This window comes from Mustela lutreola, chromosome 3, assembly GCF_030435805.1.
Source record: "Mustela lutreola isolate mMusLut2 chromosome 3, mMusLut2.pri, whole genome shotgun sequence".
Lineage (NCBI taxonomy): Eukaryota > Metazoa > Chordata > Mammalia > Carnivora > Mustelidae > Mustela > Mustela lutreola.
The window spans coordinates 9,746,570-9,766,951 of NC_081292.1; the positions used below are offsets into that span (position 1 = coordinate 9,746,570).

Consider the following 20,382-nt stretch of genomic DNA (forward strand, 5'->3'; position numbering starts at 1 on the left):
TGGTACCTGAAAAAGCAATTCAGATTCTTAGCAGGATGTACCAATAACAGCAAAGCAAGTCAACAGGGACTTAGAACAAAAACTAAATGTCAAAAATGTTCACTGTGCTGCTGGTTTCAGATTTTTAATTACTCAAAGAAAGAACAAACCTACCAAATATGTATCAATGACAATTTCAAAGTCTATCTCATTCACCTATGCTTGCTACCATTCCCATTTCCTTGTAAGTTTAAGGACACTGATTTTTTTTTTTTAAAGATTATATGTATTTACTTAAAAGAGAAAGGGAGCACACAAGTGTGAGTAGGGGTGGGCAGCAGAGGGACAGGAAGAGAGAACATCCCAAGCAGACTCTGCAGGGCTCCGTGTCTGATCCTGAGATCATGACCAGGGCAGAAATCAAGAGTCAGACATCCAACTGACTATGCCATCTAGGCACCCCAAAGTACACCGATTTCTAAGGAAAGCTGAAGATACACTGGTTTGTAGGACATAGTTCTTCCCACATAGCACGCTGACAAAGGTTAGTTAGTTGACCTTAGCTAGCTGATGTAGGCTGCCATTTCTTCTTCATTTTCATGCTTTAATATTTTCTTTCTAAATTAACTTGCCACACAGGTAACAAGAGTCCACTGAAGTTTTTGGTTCAAACCTAGACTCACAGAAACAGCCTTTATTCCTCCTAAGAAGTTATGTGAATGTGGCATTTCCAGCTTTTGAAAGTGAAAAAAAAAAATCTGACATTTTCCATATGCCTTTAAAAAGGCTGTGAAATTTATAAGGCAAAATGAACACATAAAGAATATGAGTATGAAATATTTCATTATATGTCAGAAATATATTGAGAATATAATGGAAAAGATGACTAGTATAGTATCCACAATTAGACAATTTGTAAGATAGAACATACCTACAAAAACCGAAATCACTTATTTTATAAAATATACATGATTTAAGGGCCTATTTGAGCTATATACACACATTTATTTAAAGATTTTAAAAGTGGGATGCCTGGGTGGCTCAGTTGGTTAAGCCTCTGCCTTTGGCTCAGGTCATGATCTCAGGATCAGCAGGGAACCTGGTACTCCCTCTGCCTGCCACTTTCCCTGCTTGTTCCCTAGCTCTCTCACTCTTACACTCTCTCTCTCCCTCTCTGACAAATAAGTAAAATCTTATAAAAAATAAATAAATATTTAAAAAGTAAAGTCTGTTGTACTTTGCCAAAATAGGGATCTCTCCAGTTTATTTATGCTTCATTGCCAGGTTGGTCTTAGAGGCAAACCTGGGCACATCAGCCTTACTTCCCAAATAAATCGTAACATCTTTCACAATAAAAACTGTGACTACTCATAGTTTTCAAGTCCCAATCTTTCTCTTTCCTGTGCACTTGTTCATGCCATTCTATCCATACAGAATAAGCTATCTTAAAAAAAAAAAGTGGTATAGTGATATGAGTTCAGTAGTGAAGTAACAGGCATTCCAACTACAAAAGATTCCTGGAAGTAAAATCTCCTACACAGGTTATAAACTAGTCAGTTCATCCACTTCAAACATAACTCATCAAAGAGTTAATAAAGAAAGCATGAGACAAAAGGAGCTTTAGAAAGAATTTGCAACAAATTGTTAAAACAGACAGTCAAAAATAAAAGCTAATGCTGTACCTAGAACAGCAAGGCAATGGGTTAACAATCAGGACAGTGGGAGAGTTTGGAGCTGTGGGGCTCCAATACATTCATTTGTGGTAACAAAGCTGTCCATTTACTTGTCAGGAATACTTAGAGGATTAAAGAGAGAAGTGAAAAGTGAAACTAACTTTTTTTTTTTTTTTTAAGCTCTTGTTTATTTATTTGACACATAGAGAGAAAGAGATCACAAGTAAGCAGAGAGGCAGGCAGAGAGGGGGGAAGCAGGCTCCCTGGTGAGCAGAGAGCCCGATGTGGGCTCCATCCCAGGACCCTGAGATCATGACCTGAGCTGAAGGCAGAGGTTTAACCCACTGAGCCACCCAGGTGCCCCAAAGCTAACTTTTTAAAGCAATGAACAAATGCTGGGGATGAACTCTGTTGCTCAAAAAGATGTGCTGAAGTCCTAACCCCAGTACCTACAAATGTGACCTCATTTGGAAATAGTCTGTGCACAGCTAATCAAGTTAAAACAAAGTCCTACTAGATTAGGCTAGGCTCTTCTTCAATGACTGGTGTCCTTATAAAGAGAGAGACAAACGAAGACACACAGGGAAGGCCAGGAGAAGACAAGAAGAGATGAGTGATGCGACCACAAATGAAGAAATGCAGGACTGCCAGCAACCACCAGAGCTAGATTATAAGAAGGAAAGACTCTTCAGAGCCTCAAGGGCAGCAGGGTCCTGACCACAAATTCGTAACTTGCAACACTGTGAGAATACTCTGCTGTCCTAAACCATGCAGTTTGTGCTACCTTGTTACACCAGCCTTGGAAAAGGAATACAAGTAAAATTGCATATAGCCTGTAGACCAGTGAGTTCTATAGTTATCAGATATGCACCATTCCTACCAAATCAACTCAAATGCCAAACTGATTTGAAGTCAGCTCCCAGAAAATGTAATTCATCCCTTGATATTCCAGTCATTCGAACTCAAACATTCTTTCCTCATCCCAGAAGCATACAAAATGATAGAGATACAGAAAGAAATGATTTTTGCTCAATTCTTTTTTTTCTAAGATTTTGTTTATTTATTTGACAGAGATCACAAGTAGGCAGAGAGGCAGGCAGAGAGAGACGGGGAAGCAGGCTCCCTGCTGAGCAGAGAGTCTGATCCATGATCCCAGGGTCCTGGGATTGAGCCTGATTGGGGCTCGAGCCACCCAGGCACCCCAGAATTTTTGCTCAATTCTACCAAATGTCTTTAGATGCTAGGTATACTTGAGTTTAGGTATACAAATGTTTGGTCTTGGTAAAAGAAAAAGCAACCAAGCCATCAGTTTCCATCAAGGTTTAATAGACAAGCGCAGTTTTTAAAACGGAAACATCGTAACTAAAAAAACTTTCACCTTCATGTCTCAAACACATCTATTAGAGGGTCAACTATTTCCCCTGGTTCCATGTTCAAGTCCTAAATTCCGGTGCCTCAGAATGTGACTTTATTTAGAAACTGGGTCTTGCAGAGGTAATAAAGTTAGGATGGAGTCATCAGAGTGAGCCGTAATGCTATATGACTGATACCTTGCTAAAGACGTGAAATTCAGACACAGACATGCATACAGGGAGAACTCTGTATGAACATGTAAGTGACCGTCTACAAGCCAGGGACAGCGGCCTGGAAAACACCCTTCCCTCACAGCCCTCAGAAAGACCCTGCTGACACCGTGATTTCAGACTTCTGACCTCCAGATCTCTGAGCCAATAAATTTGTTGTTTAGGCCACTCAGTCTGTGCTACTTTGTTAGAGCAGCCCTAGACAACTAACACAACATCAAAGACTAAATGCAAATTCCATTAAGACACAAATTCTGGTTTCATGGATATAGTGCAAAATATAGTAGAAAACCAGAAGACCTAACCAAATGGCTACTTTACCCCAGGAATTCCCTGCTTATTCCTTTTCAGTCAGTCGAGTCTTTCAGAATGTATTCAACAAACATGTGGGTATCTACTATACCCGCATGATTTTATCTTCCTTTATGCTCACAACCTTATGAGGAATCAATACTTACAGGTTACAGAGGGAATCAGAAAGGAGAAAGGTAAGAGTCTAAGGTCACACAGCTAGAAATGCTGGATCCAGTTAAAAGCCTGTGCTCTTTAACAGTTTATGCATTGCACTGTCTTCCTGAAATGGCTTAAAAACAAAGCAAACAAACAAAACACCTGAGCTGTTTCGTTTGTGGAGACTAGAGCCACATAGTCAAAATATTACACAGCTGTCAAAAAACTATACTATTACTACCACGGTACAAAAGTCAGATGGCAGAGAATGGAGAAATGACACCCAGCCTGAGAACGTGTCAGATTACAAAACATCCCATTTCTAGAAATTATCTTCTTTTCCTATTTATGCTACTCTGAACTCTGAAATACCCCCCAAGAACACAAGAATATGTATGAAGAAAGTGAGAAGCTTTTGTTATGTTCTTTGAGTGCCTCACCAAAAAGTTACCACAAATCCTCAGCATACCAGACAACATGCAAGAGCCGCTCGGAGCACTGAACCATTGGGAAAAGGGGGAAAGAAGCTGGGGAGTTCATAAACTCACAGCCAAATGACAACTGCTGCCCAGGACTCCTTAAAAGCTTTCCTACTCACTGTGCGCTGTGAGTTTCTGCTTTTAACAACCCAGCACTCTAGCACAAGTGTCCCAAAACCAGTAAGGAAACTAATGGAAGCAATTCTATGTAACTTTTCACCAAAGCCTAGCAACAAATGCATACTTGAAGCAATTTTTGGTTTTGAAACTATGGCCCACTCTTCCTTTGTAACAGGGGAATCCTCTGTTTTATCATAGTTTGAGCAGGCAGAGAAAAAAGTCCAGTGAATTCTCCCCTCTACCAATATGACTGTCCTCATATGGTAATCTGACACTGGATGATCTCAGATTTTTAAACTTAAAGATATACTACGTTCTAAGTTTAAAAATCCACAGATTATAAATATCTTCTTCACAATGACGAGATTAAAAAGAAGTGGAATTTTAAATCTTTTAATTTTACCAAGTCTCCTAATACTTATTGAAGTTTAAGTCTCACTGAACCAAATCTGGAGGGGAAAAAGAGTGAGGCTTCTGGAAATTCATATAAGCACTGCTCAGGTAATTCCTAAGGTTTTTGTTTTATATAAAAATCAAGTCTTTCTACACACTTAAAACAGGTAAATTGTTTTGGGGATGCAAATTATATCTCAATAAAGGTGTTTTTAAAAATCAAATTTTTTTTTTTAAGATTTTATTTATTTGACAGAGAGAGATCACAAGGAGGCAGAGAGGCAGGCAGAGGGAGAGGGGGAAGCAGGCTCCCCGCTAAGCAGAGAGCCCGATGTGGGGATCCATCCAAGGACCCTGAGATCATGACCTGAGCCGAAGGCAGAGGCTTAACCCACTGAGCCACCCAGGTGCCCCCCACCCCCCCAAAAAAATCAGTTCTTTCCTTCATTATACCTACTGTGATCTTAGTATGTATCTGTTATAATAAGGTCGTGGTTTAAAATCCTACTGCTACCCTACTGTAAGCAGTGAAAACCTTGATAAGGAAAAGGATAGAGATGAGGGTTTCTGAAGATTTTTAGATAAGCTCTTTTTCAGAGCACCAACAAATACCATTTCTACCTAAACAAACTAAGGCATGCCCTTAAATCAAGAGATCTTAATTTGTTACCCATATGAACATAAAGAGGCACACAGGTACACAGGCAATGACTGAAACATTTCTCAGTTAGATTGATATGAGTTATTTTTAATAAAAGTCCTCTGAACATTTCACATGTAGGATATGAGTTATATCAAGCAAAATTCAAAACAGCTTTAAAATTCCCCAACTACTTAAATTTTAACAAATGTGTATTTCCTCATTAGTCATAGAATAACAAGTGTTAAATCTGTTGGGGATGTTTGTAACTTCCAAAATTATTTTTAGAACAAATAATACATTTAATATAACAACAGCACTGAGTCTCCTTATAAATTGTACAACACCCACAGTGTCTATGCCATATGTTAAAGATTTTCATTTGAATTGAAATGATTAAATTTTCTGATTAAACAGTTAAGGAAAAGATAGGTAGCACTGTAATTATGTACCTAAACAGAATGTATATTTTAAGTTGTTTTTTTATCCCAAGTTTAAAGACAGCAAAATAATAGGGCTTGATGATAAGCCTTGCTAAGTACAAAGTTGAATAAAAAAATATTAAACTACTAATTTAAACTGTCAAAGTTCAGTGTTTGATACAGTCTCCCCAAACTTCTAACCAAAGCAGAAAGACACTAAACATTTTGTATTCACTTCATACACAAGATTTTGGTAACACAAAATCAAAAGCCTAAGACTTCTTTTTTTTTTTTTAGGTTTTTATGTATTTATTTGAGAAAGGCGGGGAGGAGTGAAAGGAGAGGGACAGGGGGTAGAGATTACAAGCAGACTCCCTGCTGAGCACAGAGCCCACCTCAGGGCTTGGTCTCAGGATCCTGAGATCATGACCTGAGCAGAAATCAAGAGTCAGAGAGGCTTCACTGAATGAGCCACCCAGGCGTCCCTTTTTTAATTTATTACACACATACCTTATGGTCATTATGGTTAGTTTACACAACTGATTTTTATGTTAATCAAAACTCTAAGAATGCACTCTAATATTTTCTAATGCACTCTAATATTTTCTAATATATTTTAATGAATCGAATACTAAAATCTGATGCCATAGGTTTCAATGTGTTACTAAATCTTCCTCAAGTTCAAAGATAAGACAGTATTACACGCATGGAAGAAAAAAACCCAGCAACTTTCTGTGATGTTATACACAAAGAAGAACCTGTAAATATATATACATTTGTACTATTCATTTTATTACTGTAATTAGTGAAACTTATTTACTCTTGAGAATTTAAAACAATGGTGGAAAATTATTTTTTATGGAAATACTTAAATTGTTTAGCAAGGTTCAAATACAATGCAATTTTAGGTTAAAAAGAATTAAGACTGGTGGAATCAACTGCCACCCCAACAAAAGCTCAACAGCCAAACCACACTAAATTGTGTCCTAATGTCCTCAGAACCACTGGACATGAAGCTTTTAAAATTGTCCAGCCCTTATGCACCCCTATGTTTACTGCAGTATTATTTACAATAGCTAAATTATGGAAGCAGCTTAAGTGTCCAATGACAGATGGAGAAAGAAGAAGATGGGATACATACACATACACACACACACACACACACACACACACACAATGGAGTATTATTCAGCCATTAAAAAGAACGAATGCTTGACATCTGCAACAACATGGATGATCTGGAGGGTATTATGTATGCTAAGTGAGATAAGTCAGAAAAAGACAAATACCATAGGATTTCACTCCTATGTGGAATTTGTGAAACAAAACAAAGGCGCAAAGAGCCAAACCAGGAAACAGACTCCTGACGAAAGAGAACAGATGGTTACCAGAGGGGAGGCAGAGAGCAGGATGGGTTAAATAGGCGATGGGGATTAAACGGTACACTTGTCTTGAGCACTGGGTGATGTATGGATTTGCTGAGTCACTATTCTGTAAACCTGAAACTAACAGAACACTGTATGTTAACTATACTGAAATTAAACATTTTTAAATTGTTCAGCCCTTACTTAGCCAGCATGTTGCTGTACCCTATTAGGGCCAGCAATGAAAAGAGCAGCAATATTTCTATGCTGCTGAAACAGAGAATAGAGGCTGCTTACTGAGTTACACTGAGTCAATACACAGAGAACAATGGACGAGGAGGGAAAGAGGCGGATTAGCTGTGTACGGCGAGAAAACAGTGCCAGGAGCTCAGGGAGCTAACAGAGGTGCTCAGGGGACAGCTCAAGGGCCTATGCCTCTCACTTCTGTGAAATAAAGCAGTTCCTCAGCCAGTTAAGTTTGTATCTGCTGCCAGCAAATCATTGGGTTCTTTCACAAATCTACATGATAATGAGACTCCAAAAAAAGAGAGCAAAAGATAAGTTAATAGTTAAGTTCTACATGAAATATTTTATAGTACATATGTGGAGCTGCCTTAATCTTCACTTGCAAACTGCAGAATTAAGCAAGTCTACACAGGAGTTATAAAAGAGTCTACATCCTCTCAACCAAGTATAGTAGGACACTCTCCTCCGCCAGTTAAAAATCAGTACAAGACAGTTAAGGACGTAACTACAGCACAGTACATACCATGAATAAGACACATAATCATCTTTGGATCCCCAAGCTTTAAAATAAGATTTTTTTTTCTCTAACACTTCATAAATTATTGTCATAGCATCAGATCAAACAGTAAGAGATTATCCAGCTTTGTTTTTTTCTTTTCCTGCTTATTGGAATGTTTGAAATGCTACTATAAATGCACTGCCATTTTGATGAGGGAACAGAAGGCTGGCTGAGGACCAAGCAAAAGCTGACACCTTAAAACCTTCCCCCACCCCCACACCTGGGTGGGACATATGTGAGGAATATGTTAGGAATCTCCCAGCAATCTTAACTCTTAACATTAATACCTTGCTAAGAAGGGGAAAACAACCTTGACAATGGCAAGGCCTCTGGTATCTGGTATCCTGTAAGTCTTCTTTAGCTTATGAAAGTCCTACTGAAACCTCGCTCTTTCTTTACCTCCCCAACCCCACTGTACATAACCTGCCACCCCTCACAACCCGGGGCAGCAGTTCTTTGTGCCCACAGGTCCTATTCCCCGTGCTTTAATAAACCACCATTTTGCACCAAAGATGTCTCAAGAATTCTTCCTTGATCATCGGCTCTGGGCCTCACCCCCCACTGAACCTCACTCACATTCTAAAACTTCATCAATTTGAGTCTTAAACACAGTTCTTGTCAAGCATTTGTCCTGGTGGTATTTGGTTTAGCAATGCCCCACCTGCTTCGTCTTTGGTTCCTCTGCCTATTCCATCCTTAAGAGGACATGTTCCTCCAGGATCATCTTCTGTCTTTACAGCCTATCCTTTAGTAACTTTGCCCAGTGTCAACTCCTACAAATGCACTCCAAATGTCCTTTCAGGCATCACACACTTACCACAGCCTAAAATGGACTCGACACCCCATATTAATTTCCCCAATTGCTCTTCCTCAGAAAGTCCCCATATCAAACTAGAGCAATTCGCCCAAACAACCACACCTGAAACTTCAGAGTGAATCCCAACTCCCCTTCTCCCTCCACCCCTCATCCAATTAATTCTGTCACCTGTACGTCCCCAGCAGTATACAGACTGGTCCACTGCAATCTACCCCATTGCCATTATCCAAGTCCATAGCCCATCACTCAGATAACTGTACTTTAATAACCTCTAACTGTTCTCCCTCCAACCTCACTTATGTGTTTCCATAGCAACCAATGCTTCTCTTTTAGTAATCTGAGTCATGTTACAAATATACAAGGAATGTGTACCATGCGCCAAGCACTGTATCAAAAGCTATGTATGGAGGCAAAGGAAACAGGTACAAGTGCTTACAAAGCTCCCTGTCTGGTCAGTGTAATTATATGTCCTTGACTTGTCTTCCCCAGCAGACTAGGCTTCAAGAGAGCGGGCATGACATCCACAATGATGTCCATCATGCTCACTATGAGGATACTGCTGTGTCCTCGGTGTCTATAAAAACGGACACATAGCAGGGACTGAATAAATGTGTTAAGACAAAATTACCTCCCCCCCCCACACACACACACGGCCTTAAAGCTTTCACTTTCCCCAGTGCCAATGACTTACTTCAACTGCCTGCTGGTTATTTCTACCTGTATGACTCACCTGAAACCCAGTCCCCAAATCCAAGCTTCTCCTATGATTCCTCAGGCTTCCGATGCCATCTTCTACTCACATTTCCCCTCCACTTTCTCCTCTAAACTCCACGGCACAGTTCCTAGGGTGCTCACCATTTCCTTCTGTGTGTTACAGCCATCTACACAAAGTTCTACAGACTTCTTAAAGCTAGAGACTGCTTTATTCATCTCTATATTCCCCACCCAGCAGTGCACATGTAGACACTAAAATAACTTGCTGAATGATGTATCTCTAAGAGAAATCCAAACAGAACACAAAAAAAGCTGAAAAGCGACTGCAAGAGCACACTGACGGCACCTATGACTGAAAGGACCACAGGAAGAGATAAGACAACTCCATTCCTGGAGATCATCAGAGCAAAACACGTGAGACACCATTAGCTCAAATAGCTTTGGTGTATCACTAAGCTTTTGATTCTAAATTACCTTGTGTTTTTGTCAGAGGGAATATTCTTCTGAGACTACAAATTTCAAATTTTTTAGAAGCAGCCAACATTATTTCCCTATTGAAACCAAATGCAGAATCCCCCCGTAAAAAGAGCCACTTGAGCTGAAGCTGGGTCAGGCAGAGCAGCCCACCCACTCACAAGTCTGTATTATATGTCCACAAAAGACACTTGGGAAATTTGGGCTCTAAAGGCAGCTCAAGGTTTGTGCCGCCCTCCAATATGGGTCAAGAACCACATGGAATTCTCAGGACCTAACAAAGAGAATCCTGTGCCAGGGAATGGAGCTTTCATAAAGGCAATATAAACAGAACTGACCTGGAACAGGCATCTATCACTCTCTTCTTGCACCTGAATTGCTGCCATTTAATGAACCTGTTGCAGGAAGACAAACCTGGGAGAGCTTCCCACTGCTAGAAGACCAAGCAAAGAATCAGGATGGAACCAAGGGAAAAGGTGGCAAGGAGTAGACAAGATGCTTCTAACTGGTCTGTTTCTAACTGGTACTTCGAAGTGAAGAAGAAACTGGCCTGCTGAGGTCCACAGAGTACAGCCCAGCTAAGAGAACGGGGAAAATGCATAAAGGACTTACACCCCAAATCCCTGCTACTGTGCATTCGCTTGGAGTGCTCTTCTCTCCACAGAAGCCCTCCTGGAACCATATATAGCAAATGGTAATAATCCAAGACACAACTGTCTTGTCCTTATAACATACTGATCCAGATAATATGTTCATCAAGTATTTCTACCTCTAATGTACAATTATGTAAATCCTACTACATGTAAGTATCTCTTAGTTTCCACTTAATACAACAAACACCCAGTAAAAACACTTATAACTAAGTTCAAACATTAATTTAAGTTATATGTCATAAAAGGGTGACTCATTTCAATTTCTAAGCCAGACCTTTGGCCTGACACAGTACCTTCTGCAAAGTTTATGAAGCTCGAGGAATTGATGACAGCAAACTTGAACACTTTGTATTTCATTTTCTCTGCCCACCAGGAGTGAGATCCATTTAAAGTTAAGTACAACCACATCACAGAGAACTTTGTAGCAAATTGCCAAGACAGCTGTTCAAAAAGCCAATTAAGTACCAGGGGTGTGAAGAACACTTAGCATTACCCAGAAAACTACCTCAGCAGGAATACCCTGGAGTTCAGGTCATAAAAATAAAGAGGTACAGCTAAATAACCCACCAACTACAAATAAAAACAAACAAACAAAATAAATAAAAAGCATTTAGAAGGAACAAGTCTTCTTGAAGATCGTATAGCAAAAGATTTAATGCCTAATTTTAGAATACAGCAAACTCTTAATTCAGAAGTACAATGAGAGCGCCTGGGTGGCTCAGTCAGTTCAGAGACTGCCTTCAGCTCAAGTCTTGACCTCAGAGTCCTAGGATAGAGTCCCACATCAGGCTCCTCTGCTCAGTGGGGAGTCTGCTTCTCCCTCTGACCCTCCCCCTTCTCATGCTTTCTCTCTCCTCTTTCTTTCAAATAAATAATAAAAATAAATGAAATCTAAAAAAAAAAAAAAGTACAATGAAAAAACCTGTGTAGCGACTCCTTCTTTAATAAAAATAGGATCACCCTATCTCCTAAATACCTGAAGCTAAAGAGCAGTAAACACATGTGCAAAAGGAAGACTATGAAAGCCTACAAAGAAAGAAAAGTTATAGTAGCTCCCATTTGCTTTAGAGCATATGCAAGAGCAGGCTCATCTCAAGAACTGAATGAACCTGACAAATACAAATGATGAGAGAATTTTGACAGGTTTGACATATTAATCATAGGAGAAAATGCTAGCATTCATTTTACATCATATTTGCCTAGAATCATGTTCATTCTAGAACGCACAATTGTTTCAAACACACACACACACAGACACTCCCCTACAAACGCTCCATAAACTGAACCCACACATAATGATTCATCTTAACCTTTCAGGTTTTCATGATTGAAACCACCATTTAATAAATCAGATTATTTCTTCCTCCTTTCAGAATAAAATACTAATGATAAAAAAAGCCCCATTATTTTACTTCCTATTAAAAAACAACATTATTCACCAACCACTGCTCAAAGTAAGTCAGAGCATTTTACATCACCTAGCACATGACAGCAATAGCAATCACACAACAAATAAAATGGTTTCCCATATACGGTCAATACTTATTTGATCAATTAATCAAAATTCATTCCTGAAGGCTAAACAAACAGCCAGTTCAGGGCAATATTTTAATGTTAAGGATTCTTCTAGGGAAGAATAATCATGGTGTGCATCAGATTCTCAACAGGATTCATTTTGCAAAAATATTTAAGAATCCCTAACCTAGACAAACATCTCATATCTTTGCTATTGGTCTACCCTTTCCTCCTTCAAGTGGTGGGGGCATACTGGGATTTTGTGTGCCCTCCTCTTCATTTCTGAGAATGTCAGGGACCCGTTTCCTACAGTGTTATCAATAAAAACCTTCCTGTTACCACTATAAAGAGGTACTCCCTTCCTACACAGGGGATCGGGGATCCTCCAGTGGAGTTTAAAGTGGAGTTTATAACAGAGCTGGTTGTTCATACACAAAGACTATGATTCAGAAATATAATAAAAATACCCACATAGGCGGGTCCTGTCCCCGTGCTTTAACTAAACCACTTTCTTTGTACCAAAATAAAATAGAAATAAAAATACCTGCATATTGATTCCTCCTTTAATAAAAATTGGAATCATGTTATCTAACAATACTTAAAGGTAGGCAGCAGTAAACAAATATGCAAACAGAGAGCATGACAGAGTACATGAAATCAGATTTGTCCTCGGCAATCCATCCCATTCCTACAGAAACCCCATTAATGAAAACTGGGTCGTTCCATACCACAGCAGAGCAATATAATGGGTAAAATGTAGCTTTCTCCTAAGAACTAGGACCCTCGTTTTTGACTAAGGAAAAAAAAAAAAACAGTCTCTGCCCCCCTCAACAAAGGACTTTTTTTTTCCTTTTACAGGGATCTGTGGGCTGAGGAGGGGACAGAGAGGCAACACTGAAAACCACTGAAGTTGTTTTAAGCAGCTAACCCGAAATCACCCCCAATGGCAGGCAAGTTCCCCAGAATGCTGGGCTCACTCTTTCCACCTACGCCTCTATCTCCATAGTTCAGCTCTGCAAAGTTACTTGGAACTGTGGAAATCCAGAGATGGAAAAGCGAGGTACGGACAAAGGGGAAGCAGTCCAGGCTCCCTAAAGTAATGTTACCTGAGTCAACCGCAATTTAGGGTCAGGAAAGACCCTGCCCTGACCCAACAGGTCACTGCTGACTCAATCATCCCTGCATGCTCCTTTGGGCCTTCAGATTGAGAAGGCAATCTCTGGGGAGCAGGCTGCAGGGACCCTAGATGGCAAAGCAGGGCTCTGGGCAGCAGGCAGGGCCTGATCTACAACATTTCAATCTTTAAACCAGTGGTTCTCAACCCAGGGACAATTATGACCTCCCCACCCCCGCAGGGAGCATCTGGCAATGCCTGGAGACAGTTTTGAGAGCCAAGACTTTAGGGAACAGGGGAATTTACCACAAGCCTCTAGTGGGTAAAGGCCAGAGTTGCTGCAAAACATCTCGCAAAGCACACGACTGCCCTGTACCTCCCGAACAAAAAATTATCCAATCCGAGACATCAACAAAGCAAAGTTTGAGAAATCGTGATTAAGACTATGATTTGCAGGCTTCCATTTGTATTCTTGTCTCAGGCCTCACAAATGTTAAAGGCAGGCCTGCTAAGAACTTAATCATAAATTACAGAACTCTTATAGCACTGTTTTAAAGGGAAAAAGTTTATTTCAGGTTTTGGTGTCCGAAGAATAACTTCTGTGATTCCAGTTAACATTCAATCATTCATTTATTCAACATTTACCAAGCACCTATTATGTAATTAAGCACAGTGCTAAGCAAATGTAATGGTGTTAAAAAAAAAATTTTTTTGATGGTATCTGGTAGATTCAATCCTGCCTGGCTCAGAGCAGCATAGTTAGAAAAAATAACGGGGACTCAGAAGTTAGATGCATCTAGTTCTGATCCCATTTCCACAATTTGCTATCATTTACTATCATTATATCACAATTTACTATCATAGGCAAGTTACTTAACTTTCTTGAAATTCAATCTCTCTATTTCTATGTTAAATTGGGCCTCCCACAAAGGAAGAGATAATTAAATAAAATAATTCATGTAAAGCACAAAGTATACTGTATCCAATCATTAATTCTCTATTACTAATAGCAAGTTTCAGTTTTTATAAAGTAATCAGTATGCTAGAAATGGCTAATATGCCTATAAAAAGGACAGTCACCATTACTGTGATTGTGACAGACTGAACACAATTTTAGTCAAGCTCAATGCATGGCATATAAGATCCTTCAAATTCTGGCTCCTATCGCCTCCAGCCTTATCTCCCACCACCTATATCACACCTTTACTGTCACATGTCCCATGAGTGGGAACAGACTGAAAGATGAGATCTGCTAGTAACCAGTGTCAAGCCGAAGGTCACTTTAAGAAAATTCTTGAGCTATAATTCTGGCAGTACACATAGGTACTGGGGGGAAGAGCAAGGAAGGGCATAGAGAACAAATGAACACAAATGGCTCCCAAGCCAGGAATAGGTCATTTGCTTGTAATGCATTTCTAAATGGAAACACCTCAACCAGCATCTGTCTTTCACTTCACAATTCATCAGTATTTTGCACCTCTTTCATAAGAATGGAAAATGAAAATAAGTCAAATATAATCAGTCTCATAACTGGGAAAAAACAAATATAGAATGACCACGTTACCACAGTCTAACAAATTTGACCAGATATCAATGCCAACATCTAAGTGAGAAAAGAAAGCCCTTAACCACAAATTACTGAAAGTATAGTTATATAGAGCAAAAAATGGCTAACAGTTTCAGTTCCCCTTAGCCATATACAATACCTTTACATAGATCATAACAGAGCACATTTTACTGGACCTGTTTTTAGGCAAAATACCAGCTACAGAACCTCTTTCACATTACTAGTTAATCAAAAAGAAAGTCTGTGGGCCTATACAACCAGCTATCTACTGAGCACGTCAGTGAAATCCTTGGCCTTCTTCCCCCAGACTCCTGTGACAAGACTGAAACAAAAACAATCATGTTAAGTTTTCTTGTAAGCTCACATGTCTGACTTGAGTTTTGGCTAAGTTTACTTTTGTCCTTGAGTAACCTCACAGAAAAAATTGGAGGGAGAGGGTAAACTAAGATCAACTTTGTGCTAGAAAACCAAAAATAAACTTCATCTATGCTCCTTGTGGTTAAGGATTATAGAGAGGAAATCTGCGTTCAAGCCAGGTGTGACCTTAGTCAAGTAACTGAAATTCATTGAGTCTTAGTCTCCTGATACAAAAAAGAAAAGAAAATGACTGGATTTAAGAAGCTTTAACATTTCTTCCACTCAAATTCTGATTCAGAGTTTGAAAATCTTTACCATCAAAATGTTTCTTAATGGTCCTTTGAAACTACAGGAAGAAATAAAGGCCTCTAGAGAAATTATGTATCAAATTATAAGTTTGTAGATTTGAAAAGATCATTTAGGGAAACACTCTTGAAATCTGTGCTTAGTGATTATTGCAAACTACTGGCTGAATACAGAGTGACACAATCACAGAACTGCCCCTGTGTCCGTAGCACCTTCCCATCAGACATTCTTCCAGGTAGTTGCTTTCTGAAAAAGAGCATGGCTCTCCAAAATAATTCCAATGAAGCTACCATTAACATTCATGAGATAATGCAATTGCTTAGCCTTCAGAGGTGTACCATGCTACATCAGATTCTGCTGATTAACACCAGTTTCAGTGATTTGAGAGTATCAGTATTCCAAATAAGCAACATAACAGCAATAGTAGAATCATTTCAAGACTTGGAGCAATGGTCACTTTCAGAATTACAGAATCTGAGAGATGCTAGTGATCATCTCTAAGAGAAAAGCATTACCTTTATTCACTAGAGCTTTAAGGATTAACTAGATGAGCTTACAAACAAGCCTCTGAACAACATTAAAAAAAAAATCAGTTTATTTGGAGAGATTACATCCTAAAACCATCCCCAAAGATGAAAAAGAAAATTCCCAAAGTAATAATTTTGCTGTCTCTTCTTAAGTTGAAATTTATTCTACAGGCAGAGTTTCTGAGAAGTACCACTGTCTGCTGAACTATCCCAGCAATTTCTGGAGGTTCTGGCCATAAAAGGAGACAAAAAGCAACCTGAACACCACTTCACAGGAGTACTACCAGCTGGTACCACTTTCATGCAGTCATAGAAACTGTACCATAATAAATATTAACAGTAATGACAAGTAATTCAAACATTTCACTTGCCTTCCAATCAGGTCATAAAATCTGCGTTCTTAAGTATGCAAACACAGCATGGTTCATTTTACACTGTAAATCATATATTTCTGTGCCTGGGTGGCTCAGTTGGTGGTTAAACAGCAGCCTCTGGCTCAGGTAATGATTCCAAGGTCCTGGGATTGAGTCCCGTATGTGGCTCCCTGCTCAGTGGGGGGCCTGCTTCTCCCTCTCCCTCTGCTTGCTGCTCCCCCTACTTAAGTGCTCACTCTATCTCTCTGTCAAATAAATAAAAATCTTAAAAAAAAAAAAAGAAAAGAAAAGAAACAAGTTTCCTAAATCCACTCCATGAAGCTAATCTTAGAACTAAAAATCTGTTTAATTTGTAACATATTTATCTTGTGATTTTACCAATAAATTCCATTTGAAGCCTTAACTTTCAAGAAGAGGTTTTTATTCCCTCCCTTTTTCTTTCTCAGACAGTAAGAGTAGCACAATACTAATCTCAAATATCCCTGAATGACATGAATTTAGAAATTGTAATTATAATTATGATGATATTCCTCTAGTCTAGAGGAATACGATGAAAATCTAAACCGCTGACATATTAAATGAATACAAAATTCAAGACCATGAATTAAGGGCACACATTACTGTGTTCAGAAAACAAAATCCACCTTACCCACACATGTAGGAGCGGTTGAAAGTAATCGTTTCATCAAGATCATTCACAGCATTACATAAACCTTTCTAATATCCGGAAATAACTCTTTACCCTCAAAGAGACAAAACATGCATTTGGCTGACCTGGAAATCCAGTGTCTCCTATGCCTACCAAAATCAGGACGGTGAAGAGTTAGGAATTTAAATAACATGAGCTAATTAGGAGCTATTTACAAGTGTTTACAGATTTTACAATATGGAACACTTACTCAAAAGCGCCCTAATTGAAAACAATCTCTAATCAGTCATCGTGCTTCCTCCCGTCCAAGATTAGGGAATCTCTTTAGTTTGCACAGATCTATTTACGGGCCACTGGGTTTAAAGTCACATGGTAATTCTCTGGGTAGTTCCGAAATGGGTCATTAGTAATACTGCTTACCCAGTTTGTCCAAAACGTCCCCCAAATCCACTGTTTTCAAACTTTGGTGTCCCTCAATAACAGCAAGGCTACTTATTAAGCACACAGATTCCGGGGCCCAAGCTACGGTGTCTCAGTGCCTAGGGAGGAACCCTAAACAGCATTTTTAATCAGCAGCCAGGTCAATCTGATGCAGGTGCTCCAACAGCCACATTTTGGGGCACAGACGCCTAAACAAGTCGGAAAAGAGCACCTACTTCAGCCACCCCCGCGCGTTACGGACAAGGAGAAAGTCAGGGCGGCTGCGGGAACTCCGCGTCCCTCGAGGAAGAGCTCTGGGCTGGGCCCGGATTCCCCGGAGCCGTGCGTCCCACAAGGCGATGCCTAGTTCCTGAGGAAGTGAGTAGGTGACACGGCCGCAGTTATCTTCAGCATTTCCAACAAGTCCCCACTGGCTCTGTAGAGGACTGCGGAAAGAGCGTGGACTTCGTGAAGTCCCACAAGTCTACGTTACTCCAGCTCGGCCACTTACGAGCCGAGCGTCCTTAACGCTCGGGCCTCAGTTTCCCCGTCTGTGCAACGGGCTCACGCCACCCCGCGGGAAGGCTAAGCCGAAACGAAAGTAATTCAGCGGGTCGCGGGCACTTCCTGGCTCTGCCCGGCCGGGCCCGGCTTCCCCGCCGCCGCAGGGGGCACCCCGGAGTGCGCGCCCAGCCGGCCGCCGCTTCCCAACGCCCCCCGCCCGGCCCGACCCTCGGCCGGACACTCACGGGTAGGCATGGTGACCCCGAGCCGGGCTCGCCGCCGCACGGAGGCTCAGCTGGGCCGCGCAGGGCTCGCCGACCGCACCATGGCGGGCCGGCGCCGGGCCGCGGAGCCCCGGACCAGGCGAATGACGAAGGGCGGAGGGAGTGGACGCGGACCCGGCGGCTCCCGCAGCGCGAAGCCAGCGACAGCAGCCACCGCGGGCCCAGCTGTGCGCCGGTCGCCGCGTTGGGCGTCCCCGCGCCCTGACGTCATCCCGTCGCCTACGCGCCGGCCCCGCCCCCGCCCTGCGGCCGAGCTCCGCCCAGGAGCGGTACTGCCGGAGCAGGGGGCGGGGACTAGGGGAGGGCCGTCAGCCGTCTGGAATAACTTGGGGCTCTGTTTTGACTGATTTGAGTCATACTCCTTTCCACGAGTCCTTGCTCGCGGTGCATTTTCCGATATCCACGTCTTACACTTGCACCGCTTGATGATTTTGTGAGGGTGCGCAGGATTGCTTTAAGTGCATGGAATACCTGGGGGCTTTTTTGTATGAGCTGTTGAACTTGCATTGCGTTCTACTTCTCTGACAGCATGATCAGAGACGCCCTGGGGTCCTTCGGGGTGATGGCAGAGCGTTTTTTGAGAGGACAGAAATGTAATGTTCTCTTCCCCGCGGGTGACTTTCAGAGACATTTTACGCCTGAGGAGTCAGTCTCGGGAGAGAGCGGTTCTATCCACTTGATAGGGAAAAGCGGAAATCCAGCGCCCTGGATTTTTCCAGACTCAGTGTCATTAATAAACATCGTATCTATCAGTCACCGAAATGAGCGTTCAGCAGAGCGCACACACTTTGCTAGGCCCCGGGGGCTGTGGACAGCGTGTATGGAAAAATAGGAGAAAGCCACTAGAGGCCACAGTGTTTCTCAAAGTGGTTCAGGATCTTTTGGTGCCTGATTCACTTGGGAACCTGTCGAAAAGCAGATTCATGGTTCCTGAACCACACCCGCTGAATCACACGTATAATTAATTCAAATTAAGTACTTATATTTGAGAAGCTTTGTCCTAGAGAGTAGGGCCAGCATTCTGGTTAGATAATGATACCACGCAGTACTGAAAGAAGAGAAAGAAGATGAAAATAAGGGGTCAGAAAGCGCTTGGGGGAAATGAGTTTCGGGTGGACTTGGAGAAAAGCAGAATCTGAATTAGCCAAGAATTGGGGGGCCCTTGAAGAGGCTGGGGAAGGGTGGAGGGCAATAAAGAGCTAATCACAGAAGCTGGTGGAAGGGGAGGAGAGTGTGTGCAGAGGCTATATACCAGACCTTCTCTTGCTAAGGGTAACAGCCAAACTACCAAATGCTCAGCCAACACTTAACTTACCCTTCAATGCACTTTTGCATATTTTTATCATCTACATCTTTCTTGCTCCCAGTTTTTGCCCTGAGACATTTTACGTATCTTAACTTGCTTCTGCTGTAGCACTTTTCCCATTGAATCTTAACCAGACTGTCATAAGGGCTCACATTCCACCACTGGACTATGTGCTTTTCAGAAAATGGCAAATACCATAGTCCATATTTATGTATCCCTACCTGGCACACAGTAGGGGGCTAGAGCATTTTTGTTTAGTAACTATTTAACAAAGTGTGTATTCATTCAGTGACTATGGGAAAAAACCAGGTAAAATAGAATTAGTTAATGAACAACCTTGCAAACTTGGAATTTGTCCTTTGAGAAACCATTCTAGGCTCTCTATGAGGACAGTGGCATTGAATAATCAGAAGTAGGGTTCTGCATAGTAGACACCATGATACAGAAACCACGGAGGGGAGTCCTTAGGATTGACACTGAAGAGAATGTTAGGTGCCTGGTCTTAGTGGTGACTATGGAAAAGGAATGAGATGAATCTTACTGCAGCAGAAGAATCCCTGGGATTTGTTGGCTGCTGGCTTGGGAGCAAAAGAGAGGCATCTGTTAGTTATGTAACTCCAAGGCTGAAAGAAGAAAATGAATGATACTGCAGTAGACAAAGTTGTCTAAAGCAGTAGACAAGTTGGGAGGGAATGCTGTTTTAGGGAAGGGGTGTGAAGAGAGGATGTGAGTTTCTCTTTGACACATTAAGCTTGAGGCAACATCCAAGGGAGACATTCTAGTGAAGAGTTCTGAAGGCAGGTGTGCATACCAGGCTGAAGGCAGATGGAGGTATCTCAAGGTTGGAGATTTGGGAAGCTTTGGCCCACAGACCAGAAGCTAAAGTCAGGAGT

At 41.2% G+C, this 20,382-nt stretch overlaps 1 protein-coding gene across 3 annotated transcripts in view; it reads right to left on the reverse strand.

Moving 5' to 3' along the window:
• EFR3A (EFR3 homolog A) overlaps positions 1–18,399 on the reverse strand; it is a 114,183-nt gene extending 95,784 nt beyond the window's left edge. For all 3 annotated transcript variants that reach the window (XM_059165607.1, XM_059165605.1, XM_059165606.1), the window contains exon 1: positions 18,145–18,399. Coding sequence is in view for 1 of the 3 variants with exons in the window: in XM_059165605.1 (XP_059021588.1) it covers positions 18,145–18,154 (10 nt within the window). In the remaining 2 variants the exon portion in view is untranslated. The remainder of the gene's footprint in view (positions 1–18,144) is intronic.
• Positions 18,400–20,382: the final 1,983 nt, after the last annotated feature.